General features: G+C 41.0%; 1 protein-coding gene across 3 annotated transcripts in view; it reads right to left on the bottom strand.

Moving 5' to 3' along the window:
• PTBP1 (polypyrimidine tract binding protein 1) overlaps positions 1-20,385 on the bottom strand; it is a 51,457-nt gene that overhangs the window by 28,867 nt on the left and 2,205 nt on the right. For 2 of the 3 annotated variants that reach the window (XM_054013816.1, XM_054013818.1), the window contains exon 2: positions 17,086-17,116. The exons of the other annotated variant lie outside the window; for it this stretch is intronic. In XM_054013816.1, coding sequence (XP_053869791.1) covers positions 17,086-17,116 — 31 coding nt within the window. The remainder of the gene's footprint in view (positions 1-17,085; positions 17,117-20,385) is intronic. 3 annotated transcript variants of the gene reach the window in all.

Raw genomic sequence — 20,385 nt, 5'->3', positions numbered from 1 at the left:
CAAAAACCTCTGGACTGCATACCTTCCTGAGCTATTAGGATAACAGGCACTGAAACTCTAGTGGCAGAATTACCTATACCAGGCAAGATTTTCATCCACTCTTTGGTTTAAAGAGACAACAATACTCCATTCACCCTGGCAGCAACATTAAACTAACCCACCCTTCCTAATATTTGCCTTAGGTTACAAAGAACGAGTCAAAAAGCTCTAAATACTACAGCTAGTTAAACCCTTACTTATAAGGTCTAAAACCACGCCATCTAAAAATGCTATTGCGTGACATTAAGTCACACACTATGTGAGGTGCTGCTAAACAAGACGTATGATGCATGTTTTTCAGTGGCAAGGAGAAGACGCAGGTTACAAAGACAGATCAGGAACTGAAAATGCAATGCTACAAGTCTTTCCCCAGATAGTTTTTTTGCCATTTATTTGATATCGTCCTATTATAAGCCTAAGGGATGTTTTATTTTATTAAATTATCTCCAGATATCAGAGTCCAAGTGTACACTTTCAGCAAAAAGTATTGCGGCCATTTGTCTGCCATCTTACTTTTAAGTCCTTTAATTTGTATCTCAGGAGCTAGAGTCTGGAGAGTAACAAAGAGCACCCAAATTTCCATATAAAATAAGTGCCTGGAGAACTAGAATCAAACACTTGGATAACGTACACATTTAGTCTAATAAAAATGCTGAACAGACTAAACTCTTCGAAATACAGAAGATATTTATTACCAAAGCACTGGGCCAGACTGTGATACCATCACTTTTCAGTGGGACTACTCAAGGCATAAGGTACGGTGCAATCAGCAGGGCTCCTTGTTGAGCAAGTAACTATCCAATGAACATAAAGGTAGCACAACCTGCAGCTGTGGTACCTCTGAGTAACTAATTGTAAAGTTATATTTCTATATGGGACAACATGCAAATTTCTTTCTAGAGCAGATTTTTAAAATCAGTTTGGATACAAACTATTGTTGCTTTCATTAACAGAAATTGTGTTTCTACCAGTGAGACTACATAAACAAACTTCTGATTGCTACTGTAAATTTAATGGAGACAGTTAAAAATTCCACATTTTTCACAGATCACAACTATGACAATTCTGACCCTTGACACTAATGCAATTACAATAAAGAAGTACCAGACTGTTCAGTATCTCCCAATACCCTGCAATCGACAGTCAGAAGAACATCGCCAGAGAAACCAGACACATCTGTGAAACAGTTGACAGTGACTGATGTAAGTATTCAACTGATTCAACCACCTAGTTTACTTCTATTGATCAAGGCCAATCTTACTTAAACAGCATTAGCTGGTCATACTATTTTTACTATAAAGAAAAAAGCAAAACTATGAAGAAAAAGCAAAACTGCATATAACCTCAAACTCATTAACTATCAGTCTGGCTTATATTCATATTGGTGTATGTAGTTTTAGAACAAGCTAATCATCTCCCTAATTTTAATTTAAGTTAGTGCTACACAGCAAAACAGTCACAACACTGAAGTCTAAAAAAAATTATACACTCCATCTATACACTCAGAATAAGTAAGTTGGGTAGTACCAAAAAGGGCATTTTTTTAGCTGTAGGTCAATTATTTTTTATCTTGATCCAGACATGAAATTACTGCACAACAAAGACTTCCCCTGGTAACTGAGAACTTGGTTTATCTACTTCTATAGTCTCTGCCTCAATCAAATGGGAAGTTGTTCTGTTTTCCAACATCTTGATGAAACCATACTCCCTTATCTCACACTCCAATTACTGGAAACAATATCTCTTAACATGGCAGCTATCTAGTGACAATTGAAGGAGTAACAGTATCTGTGTAAAGATGAAAGCACTCTCCTCACTGCATCTGAGCAGGTTTAAAAAAGTAGGTCATACAAGAAGCTCAAAATGAACTGGAGTTATATTCTAAATACATTTTATCTATTTGTGTGTTGAATATCCTGTTGGGCGACTTGCTAACTACTTTCCAAAGCCAAACGCAATACTTTGGTGCACACCACAAGATAACTTGGGAACCTGATCTAGTTTGTGGTCTATGGGTCACCGGTCATCTGCAAAGCATTTGCTGGGGTCTGTAGAGAGTGGAGTAGGCACACTATGTTGTCTCTCCTTGTTTCCTACCAATAAACTGCATTAAGAGAACTTCACTATTAAGATGGAGTCCATCTTGCGAAAGTTTGGGAACCCCTGAACTACAGCAATTGGAACTGAAGTATTACACCATTTTAAATTTAGAGGGTTCTTTTTTTAAAAAAATCTGAAAATAAACTTTCGTAAAACTTAAGATAAAGTTGTCCCATGATATTTAAAAAATCCCAATAAATCTGTTCTCAGGAACATTCCTCTGCTGTACCTAAACACTGCAACATTGCTACTGCATGAGAAACTAGGAGTCAAATTGCAGCTGGTTATTAACAAGTGCACCTAATTAGTCTCTTATTATTGTCCAAACAGTGAAATACAAGCTAAAGCAGCATAATCTTGGTTCACATTTCACTGTTTAAGTGTCCATCTACTATGACATTAATAAGATATATATATATTTTTTTAAATAAATAAAAAGACTTGGTTGGGATTTTCAAAATCTCCAAGGGAGGTTGACTGTCTCACTCCCTCTCAAACACTTTTGAAAATCCCAGGTTTTAACCCAAGTATCTTAAAAAAAAAAATTACCATGATTGCTAAATTTTCTATTTAAAAGACCAGGCAAGGTTTTATGGAATCAGAAGTCTCCAGTATCAAGTTGATCGCATGCAGAGATTGGTTCTGCTCACACAGTAAGTCCTCATGATACAGCTATAGAAACACTAGAAGAATAAGCCACTTATTTGCCCTCTCTGGGAGGTAAGTTTAGGAAACTATCGACTGGAAAAACAAACATTTGTACTATGGCAGAAAGAATTTGGCTCCTCCAAATCTGCCAACCTGAAGGATGCTTTTGTAGTACTTTGAAGATTTACACCATTTTCTTCTTACACTTAAAAATATGTCAAGTGTATACAAGCATGAAATGCTTACTGCTGCTAGTTTTCCACACTTCAGGGTTCCTTTAATCAAAGTGTAACTTCACAAATCCACACCCCTCTTATCTTCAAGACATTCTAAATGCCTGCTGTGACAAGAGCCAGAAGGTAGAAGGGGAAGACTGCTTTACACCAAAAGAAGCAGCAGTCTATTTGTAAGCTTCCCAGCTGGAAATGTGAGCTAATGAAGAGGGAGAATTGAAGAGATTGGAAAACTACAATTACACTGTCTTGCCTACATGGGGAAATTTACAGAATTACTGTACCAGTATAACTTTGTGTATATACTCGTTCAGAATAACAGTGCCCTTTTTCAGTTTAGCACAAGCTATGCTATGCATAAGCTTCAAGTTGTACTAGTAATATTATTCCACAAAAAGCAACTTCAGGAAGCCAGCCAACCAATTTGGTGCTCTTTAAAGTCTCCTGCCATCAAAACACACAAGGAAAGGTTCACCCATTTCTTAAGTTTTGGAACCAAGAAATGCAGTTTATATTTAAAGAGCCAGTATTAAGAATCACTCAATGCTGGATGTCTGAAGACTCAGAAGTCTACATGTGTTTTAAAAAACAAAATAACTAAAAAAGCTTAATAAACAGCTTCCCCTTTTATTTCCTGTTAGGGCTGTCAAGTGATTACAAAAAAATTGCATGATTAATCACGCTATTAAACAATAGAATACCATTTATTTAAATATTTTTGGATGTTTTCTACATTTTCAAATATATTGATTTCAATTACAACAGAATACAAAGTGTACAGTGCTCACTTTATATTTATTACAAGTATTTGCACTATAAAAAACAAAAGAAAAAGTATTTTTCAATTCACCTTACACAAGTACTGTAGTGCAATCTCTATCATGGAAATTGAACTTACAAATGTACAAAAAACTGCAATCAAAAATAAAACAATGTAAAACTTTAGAGCCCACAAGTCCCAATCAATCCTACTTCTTGTTCAGTCAATTGCTCAGACAAACAAGTTTGTTTACATTTGCAGAAGGTAATGCTGCCTGCTTGTTTACAATATCACCTGAAAGTAGGGTGACCAGATCACCAAAGACAAATATCGGGACGCGGGGGGGGGGGGGGGGGGGCGCAAAAAACAAAACAAAACCCTTCCTCCGCAAGCGCTGGAGGGAGGCCCGGGAGACTCAGGGGAAGCGCGGGGCCGGGGTGAGTAACTTTCCGGCCTGGTCCCTTGCAGGCAGGACTCAGTTGGGTGGTAGGGCGAGGAGGGGGGCGGCCCGCGGGGCCAGGCGGTGGCTGTTCTCACCCCCGGCCAGCGGGACTCGGGAGCAGCCGCTGCTGCAGCTCCCACTGCCGCGGGGGCAGGAAGCTGCCATGGCGCTCGGTGGCTGCGGTGCCCCCGAACCCCCCGAGCCGGGGCCTGCTGCGGGGACCCAGAAGCGCGCACGCTGCGCCCAGCCCAGCCCCTGGCCAGTCGCGTCTGAGCTGCTGCCCAGCTGGTGCAATCCCGCAGCGGCCCCGGAGTGGGGGCAGCAGGCCCCAGCCCCCCCGTCCCGCTCGGGTCCCGCAGGGGAACGAACAGGGCTGGGCGGCCGATGCCTCCGCCCCGGGGCCGCCGCGGGATAGCACCAGCTGGGCAGCAGCCCAGACGCGACTGGCCAGGGGCTGGGCCCAGCGTGTGCGCTGCTGGGTCCCCGCAGCAGGCCCCGGCTCGGGGGGTTCGGAGGTGCCGCAGCCGCAGAGCGCCATGGCCACTTCCTCCCCCGCGGCAGTGGGAGCTGCAGTAGCGGCTGCTCCCGAGTCCCGCTGCCCGGGGGGGAGAACAGCCGCCGCCTGGCCCCGCGGGCCGCCCCCCTCCTCTCCCAACCACCCGACTGAGTCCTGCCTGCTCGGGGCCAGGCCGGACTGTTACTCACCCTGGTCCCGCGCTTCCCCTGAGTCTCCCGGGCCTCCCTCCAGCGCTTGCGGAGGGAGGAGGAATGGTGAGCCCGGGGAAGAGGCGGGGATTCGGGGAGGGAGCCAATCGGGGGAGGAGGGGGCGGAGTCGGGGGGGGGGGGGGGGGCGCGCGAGCACTTCCGGGCTCTAGGCTCCGGGGCATTTCCTTGTTTGTCCGGTGTCCCGACCGCATGTCGGTCGGGACGCGGGACAAACAAGGAAATATCGGGACGGTCCCGATAAAATCGGGACGTCTGGTCACCCTACCTGAAAGTGAGAAAAGGTGTTTATATCGCACTGTTGTAGCCGGCATCGCATCGCAAGATATTACGAGGTGCTAAAGATTCATATGTTCCTGCATGCTTCATCCACCATTCCAGAGGACATGCGTCCATGCTGATGATGGGTTCTGCTCCATAACGATGCAAAGCAGTGTGAACGGACTCATTCATTTTCATTATGAGCATCAGATGCCACCAGCAGAAGGCTGATTTTCTTTTTTGGTGGTATGGGTTCTCTAGTTTACGCATAAAATGTTGCTCTTTTAAGACTTCTGAAAGCATTTCAGATTCTTAAATCTTGGGTTGAGTGCTGTAGCTATCTTTAGAAATCTCACATTGGTTATTTCTTTGCGTTTTGTCAAATCTGCAGTGAGTGTTCTTAAAACGAACAACATGCTGGGTCATCCGAGACTGCTAGAACATTAACACATTTTTTTAACGAGCGTCATCAGCACGGAAGTATGTCCTCTGGAACGATGGCCAAAGCATGAAGAGGCATATAAATCTTTAGCGCATCTGGCAAGTAAATATCTTGCAATGCCAGCTACAACAGTGTCATAGGAACGCCTGTTCTCACTTTCAGGTGACGTAATTAAGAAGTGGGCAGCATTATCTCCTGTAAATGTAAACAAACTTGTTTCTCTTCGCGATTGGCAGAACAAGCAGTAGGACTGAGTGGACTGGCAGCTCTATAAAGTTTTAGATTATTTTGTTTGAGTGCAGTTATGGAACAAAAAATATATTTATAACATGCACTTTCATGATAAAGAGATTGCACTACAGTACTTGTAGGTGAACTGAAATTTTTTTTTATCATTTTTACAGTGCAAATATTTGTAATCAGAAGTAATAGAGTACAGTACACTTTGTATCCTGTATTGTAATTGAAATCTATGCATTTGAAAATGTAGAAAAACACCCAAAAATATTTAATAAATTTCAATTGGTATTCATCCGAAGAAGTGAGGTTTTTACTCACGAAAGCTTATGCCCAAATAAATCTGTTAGTCTTTAAGGTGCCACCAGACTCCTTGTTGTTATTGTTTTAACAGTGTGATTAATCGTGATTACTTTTTTTTCAGTTAATCGCATAAGTTAACTGCGATTAATCAACAGCCCTACTTCCTGTAGATCTTATACTGTAGTGCATTCTTCCCCTTCTAATTGCTGCATCATCACTTTTTACAAGAACATTGCAATTTTGTTCCCAGACTATTGTACTCTACCTCTGCACAAATAGCTCTTCAGATACTGAAATTACCTGTCATCATAAATGTTAACACTACGTTATTCATCTTGCAGTGCAATTTCTGAAAGCCATCTCCCTTACCCACCTGGTATTTCAGAAGAGTAACCGAACACCATGAGGAATGGAGTTAATGCTAGTGTAAGAACGCCTATTAATTCATATTTTCTATTATATCTACTGAAATATTACTTTTCTTGTTGATTGCAGAAAACAAAGCATAGCAAGTGTATTTAAATATGTTGATTAGTCTTGTCCAGGGTAGCTGTATACCTTGTCTTTGTAGTCCAAAAAAATCACTGATGATTAGGTACATCATAAAATATTAACAGGTTAAATACTGACTGTGGGTGTTTCTATGGCAACAGCCTACTTTTGTCTGCCACACACATAGCTACTGGTTCTTTGCTCTAGCAGCATTTATCTAATAAAATGCACCTATACACCATGTAGGCTAGCTGTACAATATTAACTTCAAATAATTCCTTCCTCAAAATGTTTGGAAAGGAAGGTCTATACTTCCAAAAGTGGAAGCTGCTGTGGGATAAAATATATAAACATTCGCACACATTTTCTAAATTATAGTTTTGAATTCTCAAATGCCAGCTCCCATTTTCCCCTCTTCTTGTAAAATAAAGGCAAAGCCTTGTCTTCACTAAGAAAAAAGTGTCTTTTACCTTGAGTTAGCACACAAGGCAGTTGGTATTTTTCACATAAGTTAGTGAGTCAAGTTAAACACTATGGGGGAAACCCAATCTAATTCAACCCACTAACTCATGTGAAAATTACAAACTGCCTTGTCTTCATTAGACTTTTACTTCCAATTAGCTAGCTTGAGTTTCTGAGCAAAGACAGAGTGCTTGTATGAATACAAACATCTTAGGGTGGGGCCTTGTCATGTGTCTCAAAGCACACCTATGGAACTCCATAAATTTTCAGTTGATCTGTATAATCCTTCATCTACTTAAAGACTAGTCACCCATAAAAAATAAATTAGTTGCATTCTGTCTGAGCAAAGGGCTAGAAAGCAATCCAAGCTAGACAGACTGTTTAGTCATGAATAATTTAAAGACTAAACCTAGTGATGTTCCATGGTGGCAGCTAATTGAAAACCTGAATACCAGTATGTTCTGCATCAAAGCTACTAATGAGAGAAAACTGTAATAAAGCTTTAGCAAGCATTTAGATAGGACATGAAAATGTGGAGGAGTCCCACAATTTCAAGTTATTACACAGAATTAAACCTGTACTTCCAGAATATTGTATTACAAAGCCTGTCAGTGGGGGCAGAGGTAACGTTTTAGCTATGACAAGAATTAGAAAAAGGCTACTCTGCTGGTTTACTGGCAGTATAAAATACAGATATACAAAATCAATTTAACTCTGGGTCAAACAGTGGTAAATACTGCAAAGCAGCAGTACACCCAGCCCTTGGATATGAAGTGCCTTACTCCGCTCCATCAACTATGTGAAGATGGAAGGAACAGCATTTGTTAACCCACCTCTCTTTAGGATCCTGGGGGGAAATGTTCAAAGGCACAAAAAGGCAGGAAAGTGCTTAATTCCTATTGACTTTCAATGGGAGTTGGACACAACTCATTTGCACCTCTGAATAACGCCCTCCCCACACACACACCCCTGTAGAGAAAATGGTCAACTGGTAAAGTCAACGTTTGACCCGATAAAATTTAACAATCAGACAAGAAAATATCCAATTAAGGCTTTCGTCCTTTATCACAGTGACCAACCACAACTCGGAGATTTCCATACTCCATTTCCCTTGCATAAATGTCTGAAGTCAAGCTTGTACACATCATGAAGAATGTATCCTTTTGTACAGGTATGCAGCTCTCAACCCCTATATTGTTTATGCCAATGAGACAGTACGGACACCAATTTAAAAAAACACAGTAAGAAGGCTTCCTGCTGCACCACAGTGCTTTACTTTTCTATGAAATGTACCCCAAAACTCCTGAATTGATAGACCATCAAGGCCAGGCCTACACTATAAACTTATATCAGCATAACTACATCGCTCAGGGGAGTGAAAAGTCCTAACCCCGAGTGCACAATCATACTGACCAACTCCCTCCCCAGAAGAGTAGACAGCGCTATGTGGATGAGAGGGCTTCTCCCATCGACACAGCTACCACCTTGCACAGAGGTGGATTAACGACACCAACAGGAAACACTATCCCATTGGCATAGTAGCATCTTTGCACAGCTGCACCGGTCACTGCAGCTTTTTAAGTGCAGACCTGCTGCAAGGCTTGCACTAAAACGGCCATCCAACTGTGGTACTGAGAGCCAGAATTACTGTTGTGAGAACGAGGGAGACGGACTATTTAATTAAGTCCATGCCCTGCAACAGTTTCCTCCTAGATCACATATACAATCTAATTATGATTCATTTTAGTGTAAGATCTCTGGGGTAGGGCCCATCCTTTTGTTCTGTTTGTACAGCACTTAGCACAATGGAGTTCTGATGCATAACTAGGGTACTACAAACAAAAATAGTTAAAAAAAATCAGGTGCCCTCTGTCCAATGTAAAAAGTTTGAACTGATAGCGCAGGCTGAAACAATGTTACAAAAACCATGACAGACACCATGCTCCACCATCTATCACATTTTGTAACACACTGGATAGCTATGCTAGCTAAACAGCTTTCAACACTAATTGATAAGGTCCCCTGGGAGACTGTGGCTGACAGCCATTGTCAACAGGCCATTTTCCTTGCAGAAAGAAATTTTGTCTATAAGCCCTGAGAAATTAACTGATTTATCTGGTTTCTGAAGGGTTAAGTTAGACTTGCAAGATACAAGAGGGATCCATGTCAGTAAAATGAGACACTAAATTTAAATTGTAATAGCACACAAAACAGTGGGCTCTTCAAAACTATCACTGTGGGAACTTTCAAAGCGATCTACCAAGAACAAATTTTGAAACACTTGCTGGATATACATGCTCTTTAATGAGTATTTTTAGAAGCTTCTTTATGAGTAGAAAGGAAAATTCGAGGGTTGTCTCAGCTAGATAAACATTTCTCTTTCAACAGGGATGATTCACCCCCTCCTCTCTTTCCCCCTCTAAAAAAAACTAAAAAACACCACCCAGAAAAAGATCACTGCTAGAGTTTTTTCATTAGACGATTCAACCAAATGTGCATCTATGAGACTTGCTTTCACATATCAGATACATTAGAATGGAAGTTAACAGGACAAATGAATGCTTAATGGCATGAACACGAATTATGCTGCTAAATGCCAATACTCTTTGTGGAGTTAAGATACAAGAGTGAATTCACCCAGAAAAAGGAATTGTCTGAATTACTAGGGCAAATCTCATGTCTATTTTCTTGATTTTATACAGGAGATTGCCTCTAGTAAGGGACTTGCTCCTAGTCACAGTCTTTCCCTCCTACCTCCCAGTAATCTACTGGGCAAGTTGATCAATGTCACAGGAAATTAGAACAGTCTGGGTCACACTGAAGCAGCAATCTGGTGCATTTTCACATAAATCAGTTACGAAGAACAATTGGAATACAGAATTACTTCCTTCCTGAGCTCAAAATTGAAACTGAAGCCGAACTTAACATTAAGAACATCAGAATGGCCATACTGGGTCAGACCAAGTCCACCCAGCCCAGTATCTAATCTTCTAACAGTGGCCAGATGCTTCAGCGGGAATGGGCAAAACAGGGCAACTATTGAGTGATCCATCCTGTTGGACAGTCCCAGCTTCTGACAAAATGGTGCAAAATGATCTTGTGCCAAGTCTAAAGATTGGAATCTCAACGTTGGATGAGTTCACCATCAGATCTTACAAATGAACTGTGATTATAGTACAGGTTGAACACCTCTAATCGGGCACACCCTGGTCCAGCATAGGCGCTGGAGCACCCATGGGGAAAAATTAGTGGGTGCGGAGCATCCACCAGTGCCAAATTGCCCCCTCCCCCCGTGCCTCTTGTGCACTGGCGGGCTCACACTTACCAACTCCTCCTCCTCCTCTCTCCCAGCACTTCCAGAGCACCACGAACAGCTGATTCGGGGCATTCAAGCTCCAGGAGGGAGGGGAAGAACCTGGGGCTGGCAGCTGGGACCCCGGGCGAGGGGCCAGCAGTCGGGACCAGCATCGGAGCCCCCTGGCAGGGGGTTGGCGGCAAGACCCCCGGGTGACAGTGAGGCCCCCCCGGGGGGGGGGCGCCACGCTGGGTGCAAAGCCTGGGTGTGCTGCAGCACCTCCCGCCACCGCACTTACTCCCTGCATCTATGGAGATCTGCTGGCAGTCTGCATTTACCTCCCGTGGTTTGGCAAATTCTCTGGTTGGGCACCGGTCAGGTCCCAAGGGTGCCTGACTAGACAGGTTCAACCTGTACATGAAAGTCATCTATTGTCTATTTAATACTTTAGACCAGTAGTTTTAAAATTTGTTTGCTGCCATGATTGCAAAGCAGGCATCAGTCTTCAAACAGTCAAACATCTAAACTTCAGCTTAGATGTTTCTGGAGGCTTTTCTGACCAACTGAACTCAAAACAAGTGCTTTGCACTCTCTGTAGTGGCTCCAGTGATCTTCAAATTCAGCCATAATCAAGTGTGTATCATAACTCAAAGCAAATCTAAACCAATGGTGGTTGTAATGCCTCTTCCCTGTTGGCTGCACTCAGATGTTATTGGCGTACAAGTGGTACCACATGAACCTTATTCTTTTAGGCAAAAAAGATTTTTTTAAAAAACATCTCCTGCTCGTTAGTCCCATTTGAAACACTAAGGCATATGCAGATTAGGATAAAGGGTTAGTTTAAAAAAATTGTAGTTAAAACGTTTTAACACATTTAAGACTTGTACCCTTGTCTAGAGAACCCCCCCCCCCCCACAGTAAAAATGGAGTCTACCTCTAGGATCCACTCTGAATAGCTAACCCAACTCTGAAGAGATTAAACTGCACCTATATTAGATCTTAAGAGATGTTTCAAATATATTTAGCTAACAATTTCAAAAATACCTTTTTCCTAGTTTAAGCACTGCTATGATGGTTAGCACATCCTTGAGTTTCTACTTTAGTCACTTTTAAAAAGTTACTTCTAATTACACCTTGCAACAAACAAGATGACTTGAGGTCCTGAATGCAGAACAGTATATAGTTAACATAAGTAAATCAAAGCTTTAAAGGGTTTCTGCTTAAAATCTGTTACAAGATTAAGTACACAGCAACTTGTACAGCTATTGAGGGCTTTTTGTAGTATCAAAGTATACCTTTTGTCATGCTCTTTTACAGTGGTACCATGGCTACTTGCTGCTTCTGCCCCCTTTTAAAAAATTTAAACCCCTATTCTATTCCCCTCTCAGCTCAATGATAAGCTAAAGACTTTCTGCACTAACAGGAAGTCCCTGCTCCTCAATCCTTTCATCTAGTCTGCCTCTCCCTAACCTTCATTCTTACGAAAACTAGTCTTGACAGCTACTATGGAGACACCCTGTAAAACAAACCTGCCCTTTGAGCCAATAAAAGGTGTGGCCATTTTAACTGGCCCAAAATTCCTGTGCTAAAAGTAGTGATGTAAGCTAGTCATTTCTTGCTCTATAGGGTAATAGACACCCCAGCTAATAGCCTTCAGCATTCATATCATGTTCCAGGCTTCCTACCTAACTTAACTGCTTTGTGACCAACAAGATGTTTAAAGATTATTTGAGAGTGCTTAAAACCAAAAGGTTATATTTTACATAGCATTAATAGGAAACATTTAGTACAATTAGTGCTTTTCTACATGCCAGAAAATAATTGTTAACTGAATGACTCACCTCGCTTAGCAAAATAAGGGATCACTTAGGAGAGCTCTAACATCTTCTGACTACGTGAATTACTCTATAAAATTTCACCCTGTACATACAGTTTAAGGAATGCATACACAGTTTAGATCAAAAACTAACCTAAAAAGTGCAATTACACAATAGTGAGGTGGTTTGTCAAAAACCTGCTTTGGTAAATGCTAGCAACCTTTAGGTCAGAATTTCTATAAACAAAACATTGTTATGTTAGAGATGAAGACCAACTTCAAATCAGATTGTGATTATGAAGCTGGAAAAGAAACTGATCACTTTGGATTTTAGGTTTTAGATAGAGCCCCTTTATTCTGGTCTAAGTACACAGATCACAGGACTAGGAGCCAGGAAAACTCATTAATTCTAATTCCACCACAGACTCTGACTCCTTCTGTAGCCTTTGATGAGTCACTGAATCTCTCTTCAGTTTCCTTACCTATTAATGGAGATGATAAATCACAGGAGTGAGGAGGATTACTGAATGCCTGTGAAATATTATCTCAAGTATTTTTAACTATAATAGTCTACAAAATAAAAATTCAAGTTTCAGATCTGGAGAGAAATGTTTTCATTTAACCATTTCATCACATGGGGTTTCCTTAAGAATCTCCTTATGGAAAAATAAAGTTATAGTAGTAACCAGTGCAGGAGCTTAAGCAAGCTATGAATCAAGTCATTCTAATTAATTTCTACGTAAGAATGAATGAGTAATTTAGAATAAACTAAGGTTTAGATGTGATTCAAGGCACTTCTCAACAATGATTTATTGGCAGATGAATATGTGCTACCTGGAATCTCTTGCTTACAACCCATAATGCAGGTTGAAGTAATATGTACAATTCATTGTTGCAGATAAAGCAACATTTGAGTTCCTATACTCCATTAGAGGGAGTTTTCCATTTGCTCATAAAGATGAATAATCTATCCATAAATTGAAGTAGCTGTACATAAAAATCTATCAGATGACATTAGATTCCTTATGTTCCTTCCACAAAAACATGTTACCATTCCTGTTACATGCAGCTATTTGCCTCAATTTCTGATCACCATGCCACTGGGATACTGCTTTCCTTGTGTCCATATTAAACACATGTGGCTTACATGTGTGATCACGCCTGTAATAGCAAGTCCACAAGAGCCAGCTTGTTGCAGCCTTTGAACTAGAGCCATAAGAGGGGACTGGAATTTCCTCACCACATTCTTGGCCTACTGCCTGAAGCCATAATTACTTGTTCCCATGGCAAAGAGCCTGGCTTGACCACAAAACCACTTCTATGCAGTCAGCCTGTATCATACTCTAACAAAACTTGTTCTACAATATTTTAAGAGTTAATTTTGCAGATGCTATTTCTCTGTTTTCAAACTGTATATTTCTAAGGCCATGTGTCTACACTAGTGGACTTACAGTGACACAGCTGCATCGATGCAGCTGCGCCACTGTAAGATCACTCGTGTAGTCACTTTATGCCGACGGGACCCGTCGACATAATAAAACCACCTCAACGACTGGCAGTAGTATGTTGGTGGGAGAAGCTCTCCTGCTGACATAGCACTGTGCCCATAAGCACTTACGCCAGCGAAACTTACGTTGCTCAGAGGGGTGTTTTTCACACTCCTGAGCAACATAAATGGTAGCGCACACACAGCTCGGGGTCTGGTACTATGGAGCTTTGTGTTTAGGCCTATCCACTACGGAGCTTTACGTTTAGGATTATCCAATAGGTAGCTTTTTTTACAGCAATTCATTGTTATGAAATACAATACCATTTGTTCTCTTCCCAAAGAATGGTGCATTGGCACAAAATAGTAAATTACCATAATCAATTATTTGTATTACTAGAAGATCTAGGAATGCTAACTGAGATCAAAGTCCCACTGCACACCCTTAATAAAACAATCTCTGAATTGAAGTGCTTACAATCTAAACAGACAAAACAGAGAGGCTATATTACCCCCATTTTACAGATGGAGAACTGAAGCATGAAGAGATTAAGTAATCCACCCAACATCAAATGGAGTCTTCGACATGGCCAGAAAAATAATCCTGCTTGAAGTCCAAATCTAATGTCTCAACCACAATGCTATCCCCTTCCTTTCTTTTCAGATAGTGAGTCAGTTAACTGAAAGAGGAAGTCTTAAGCAGATCACATGCTTATGGCTGCAGCACTCTTTCCATCAGGGTCTCCAATAATTGTGGGGCTTTGTGAGCAACAGAACAGTAATACATTTCCTAAACTAGCTGTATCTGCATATTAAGATGTGAAGAAACCCACAGTTAGGACACGTGATATGCATATTTTAAACCTCTGGACTGGCTAACTTGTACTATGATCCAGAAAATACTTAAGATTATCCAGCAATGCACTAAAGGACAATAAAATTAGATTACAGGACTATTATTCTCGAGACTGAAATACTGCTTAGTGTTCTCAACAGCAAAATTACTGAAGTACAATATTTCGAAGACTTCAGAATAATAAAAAAGAGCCCACCCAAGTATCTAAAACAGGTTAATTAAGGGTGGAGATGCTTACTCAATTACTGTGTGCCTGCTGGGCTGAATGACAGCACACTGGTCTAACCTAAGTGCCGGATTTAAAGAACGTGAGTGTGAACACCACACAAGAGCTGCCTGTAAGCTTCTAAAACATTAGGACTGACAACCTAAAAGGAGACTTCAGGAAAATAACTTGTAACTTTTCATTCCCCTATTGCTTTCCCCTCCTTTCACCTTTCCACGTTAGTCTGCTGGGTTTGTCTTCACTTTTTTCTAGTATATTGACTAACAGTATAGTTCAAGAGATATTTACTATTCTCTCTCTACAGTGCTGCTTAACAAAAGGACCAAGACAGTCTGGGAAAAAAAATCACTAAAAATCGATGATCTTTCAAGCTAATAATGAACTGAAAGGAATATGGTTTCTTCCATCTCTGCTCATGCATATCCTGAATATAATTTGGGATGATAGGGGAGGGAGATCATTTAACACTTCTGATTTAAAAGAAATATTTGTATCTAACTCTAATATCCATGCCAACAATTTAAGGGCACAGCCAGCAAACACTCTCTCAGAACAGCTTTCAGGAACGGACACTAGTTGTGTAGCTTCTTTCATTCCCAAGTGAATCTTGTCTTGTGCTAGAAATGGAAGTGCTGACATGTGATTTCTTCCAATCCCCATTTAGATGATAAACCATACCCTCCTTAAGGGATTAAAATCATGCAACATACAAGAACTGCATGCCCAAAATGTAATAATACATCCTGAAGTTCTTGCCATCACTGGAGCTTGAATATCAAAAATTAACCTTTCACAACCCTTCTGGGCAAAAGCTTTCCTTTGCATAACTAGAGATCTTCCTACGGCTACAGCACCATAAGTACATTTTAGCACTACAGTAGAATTACAGTGAAATAATTAAAAGTTCTACTACATGGAAAGATCCTCCAGGGGTAAGGTGATTGACTCATTCCAGGAAGTCTAAGCTATATGATTATATTAGTCTAATAAAAAATCTCTCTCGTTAATGTCAAAACTCAGTTTTTTTCTCCCTTCCCCATAAAGCAGCATGGCAACCTATTCAAAATCTGAACTCCTCCCTGTAGCAGATAGGCTGAAAGCCAGGATAAATTCAGTCACAGCAGAAACTACAATAATCACACCTCAGATTAACCTCATTGGCTATGATTTTCCATTGATTGGCCATTTTCATACTTTTTAATAATAAAGTTTTAAATACTGTAGCACAAGTAGTAACCTCCCCCCTATAGATATTAAACCAATCTCTTCTCCATCTGTCTGCTGCTCACTGGAACCACACAGAACTTTAACAGACTTGCCCACAGTTATGGTATTACTAGTATTTGGTTCTGTTCTTTCCATATGAAAGACACTACGCTTTAATAGCTTCCCTGTAGTGCTTTTAGATTTTATGTAGCAAAAATGGCCCTGTGCTTAAGACAATATATAAAATAGATAAATGAAGTAAACTACCTGTCTCACCATGAATCTTTAGCTCAGTTTAAATTCTTAGTCCTGTCCCAAATTGCATCATTTCACCAACAGTTCGACTTTTCACATTTGTCACATCTGATGAATCTTTCCAATTTAACTCTTTAAACTAACAATTATGATTCTGATAATGAACTAAGGAGGAGTGCTAGTCTATCCTGAACATTCCAGTTTAGCAGTTCTCAGGAACGAAGTTTCCTCCTATGAACAGCAGCCTATTATCATTCTCCATTGATAAGGAGGCTCCTGTCAGCACTTGAGTCTCAGGGTTAGGGCTGCACTTTCAAAACCAAACACTAGCAGGGTAAAAGTCCTATTTACTGTACTCCCAAGAGATAAGAATCAACGTGTAAAATGTTTTTTATTTTAGCATTAAAAGGATCACAACATCCAAATGAACAGGAGATCCACAAAAACGTGAAGTAAGTTGAGCAGTCTCAATCCAATGAACTGTCAATTTCTCTTTTAAGATATATTGTCCATTACATGGATACAACACAAGTTTGTCTGAACACCAACATCATTTGTGTTTTCTGTTTTTAAACATCTCGTCCGACAATCCCAACAGTCTTTCTGCCCTCCAACAGCAGAGTAAAAACAAGGCCATACATATGAAAATTAAATATGCCTTCTGGTTAAAAAACAACTGAGATGTAGTATAAGAAACAGACCCTTTAAAAAACTGAAGTGTTAATTTTTGTAAGTTTATAACTAACACTAAACTAGGTCAAATGCTGAGCAAGTACAAAAAGAAAAACTGAGAAGTGCCTACCTTTGTACCAACTGTTATATCTTGGACAATGCTGTAGAAAAAAGAAAGAAGAGGATTAAGTTACATAGGTTTGCCACAAATATCCAGCAGTAAGAAAAAAAGCTAGTCAAAGTGCACCCATCTTCACAAGTGAGTCAAAGAGTTCATACAAGGAAAAAAAAAGGTTGCGGTGAAGACCCAATGCCCCGAAGTGTTAGGAATGTGCACCTCTTTCACTTCTAACAGTGGAACTTTCCCCTTTTAGCCAGTGAACCATAGAAAGGAGTATGCAGGTACCAAAGCCAGTATTCTTCACAGGAATGTAAGACAAACAGTGTACCAAGAGCCAAGTCACAGCAAGAGTGAAGTGCCAAAATTACTCTCCTACAGTCACTAGTATTCTTCACCTGTATAGTCTATACAATCCATATCTAGAGCATTCTTAAAACAAAACTTTATACTTAGACTATCAAGCTGGCACAAATATTCAGCAGAAGAATTCAAGGGAGCTGACCCTCGGGGTGGCTACCAATACAAAGATGGGTTAGTAATGCATCCAGAATTCACCCAAGAATGATGCAATACTAATGGTGCAAGCTACGGTGGACAGGCTTACCACTGCCTCATCTAAACCTGAATAAAACAGCCTGTGCCTGATTTACAGAACCCCTTCCACTACAGTGCAGCTCCACTGGTGACAGCAATTATTAGACTACTAGCAGGACGACTGTTAAAAGTGCTTAGTGAAAACAAAACCTTGTTAACCCTCCCAAACACCCAAAAGAGGATACACTTCCTACAATGAATAACTTCCACCCAGCAAACAAAACACAACAACAAAGGTGATTTCTCAGTGTTATATGGATATTGAGTGTGATTATAGTTAAAGGTATGTCTATACTGCCCACGTTACAGCTTGGCAGCGCTGTGACGTGGGCAGTGTAGACATGCTTTATCACTGGGGGAAGAGCTCTCCTGGCAATAAAAAAACCCACCTCGAATGAGGGGTGGTCACTCCTGGTAGTAAAGCGCTGTCTATACTGGCACTTTTCAGCCTAAAACTTTTGTCACTCAGTGGGGTGTTTTTTCACACCCCTGAACAACTCAAGTTTTAGCGCTGAAAGTGGCAGTGCAGACACAGCTTAACAAATGCTGTAAAGAACACTAAACCTCATGCATCAGGGCATACGCCAATCTGTTGGGGTAAGTCTACACAGGGATGAAAGACCCCTGGCATGGCTGCAGCTGGCCCAGATCACCTGACCCAGGATGGCGGGGCTAAAAATCACTATGTAGATGTTCGGACCCAGGCTGGGTCCCAGAGCTTCGACTTCAGCCCCAGCCCAAACATCTACACAGCAATTTTTCAGCCCCAGAGCCTGAGCCCTGAAAGCATGAGTCAGCTGACCCTGGCCAACCACAGGTTTTGTATCCCTGTGGAGACTACCATTAGAGACCTGGATGACACCTAGTGGTGGGTACAGATTATTCTACATCTGCCTACCGCAGGGTTTTTACACCTTCCTCCAAAGTGGCTAGTGCAATATGCTATCAGAGACAGGATACTGGACTATATGGACCACTGATCAGATCTTGTATAGCAACTCCTGTTATTGAGAGTCACTAGTCTGCCAAACAGAGAATGCAGTTCAAGGTAATGAGATACTCATATTACCAACATTTACACCTTTTTTGTAAAACGATTCAAGATGGAGGGAGAATTCTTTCAGTATGTTTGAGGTTCTCTAGCACAAGGGTTTTCAAACGTCATTGCACAGTGACCCCCTTCTGACACTACACGACCCCAGGAAGGGGGACCAAAGCCAAAGCCTGAGCCCTGCGCAGGGGGCTTGTAACCTGAGCCCTGCCACCCAGGGCTGAAGCCCTAGGGCTTTGGCCCCGGTCTCAAGCAAATCTAACACCAGCTGTGGCGACCCCATTAAAATGGGGTTGCGACCCACTTCAGGATCCCGACACAGTTTGAGAACCATTGCTTGAGCATAACTAAAGTACTGGGCTGAGGAAGTCCAAAACATGGTAAAGTAGTGATGTAAAGTTGGGCAGCACATACTCATTGACCCTGTAGCCCTTCAGGGTACACACCATGCCACAAACCTTGAATTCTTATGTCAGCCTTCCCCAGTACAGGGTACATTGAACAAATACTTGGAATGACAGAGGATCCTGCAGTCAGTCACAAGCCAATAGGCCTGCAGTGACCCACTACTGAATCACAGAAAACAGCTAAAAGTTGGGTTCTACTAAGTCCTGCACAGCAATATGAAAAAAGTAACCATGCTTGCATCAAGAAACATTTTAGAATTCAAAGGATTTAATTCTACCACAACCTACATTTGCTACACTTTCCCTTGCATTTTAGTAATTTTTCAGGTACTTAAACACTATTCACACTTGTTACAAAATCATTCAGGTTTCACCAATTTAAACAATCCCTGGTACTAGCATAAGCCAGCTCAACTTCTCATACTTCCTCCTCAGAACCAGCCTGCCATGTCATCATAACCCAGCAATTTTACAGCTGGAGTCACAATCTACTCCAATGGCTGATGCCAGGAAACTACACTATGGTTTCTCTAACTCAGACTGCTATTAAAAAAAGCTCTGAATGAGACTGCAGGATTTTACAATCCCACTGGTGTTCAGAGTCACCAATGAAGACAGATGCGTTTTGTTTTATCTTGAGGGGGAAAGCTTTAGTGGAGTAATTAAACCCATCTGTACATCAGTGGAAAATCCAACTGAATGCTGCTGCACATAACCACTCCAAAGTTATTTAACATACTGGTGTTTTTTGAGTTTAAAAAAATACCATTTCTGCCAGAGTGCTTTATGCACACCTGAATCAAAGAAAAACCTTCCAGAGAGGCAGAAAAATAATGAGGAGCATCTAAAGTTTCCAAGCCTCTCAAAGTTATCCTTGAGCAATTTCTTTTGCTTCCTGTTCCTCTTGAGGGCCTCACACACAGGAAATGTTTTACATAAAGTAGCCTTTACAGGGAATGGTATTTAAAATTATCCAGCAACAGCAGCGTTTTTATTTGCCAAAACTGTTTGGTTCCGGAATATTTTTGTAAATCTATCTGATAACTAAGGCCACATGAATAGCACACAACACAACAGCTTTTAGTCAATTTTTTAAAAAGTACGCCATCAATTTTCAGTTTGAATATACTTTTAAACAGCTGTTTCTCAAGCAAGTTTCACTGGTCCTGGCAACCAAGTCTAAGTTACCAAGTTTTCTCCTAGTTTAACAGTACGGGCCACCACTTCTAGCAAAATTTAATTTCACATAGAAAGAAC

This window comes from Malaclemys terrapin, chromosome 24 (assembly GCF_027887155.1).
Source record: "Malaclemys terrapin pileata isolate rMalTer1 chromosome 24, rMalTer1.hap1, whole genome shotgun sequence".
Taxonomy (NCBI): Eukaryota; Metazoa; Chordata; order Testudines; family Emydidae; genus Malaclemys; species Malaclemys terrapin.
The sequence above is the reverse complement of the archived record's forward strand: the minus strand, read 5'-3'. Positions and strand labels throughout refer to the sequence as shown.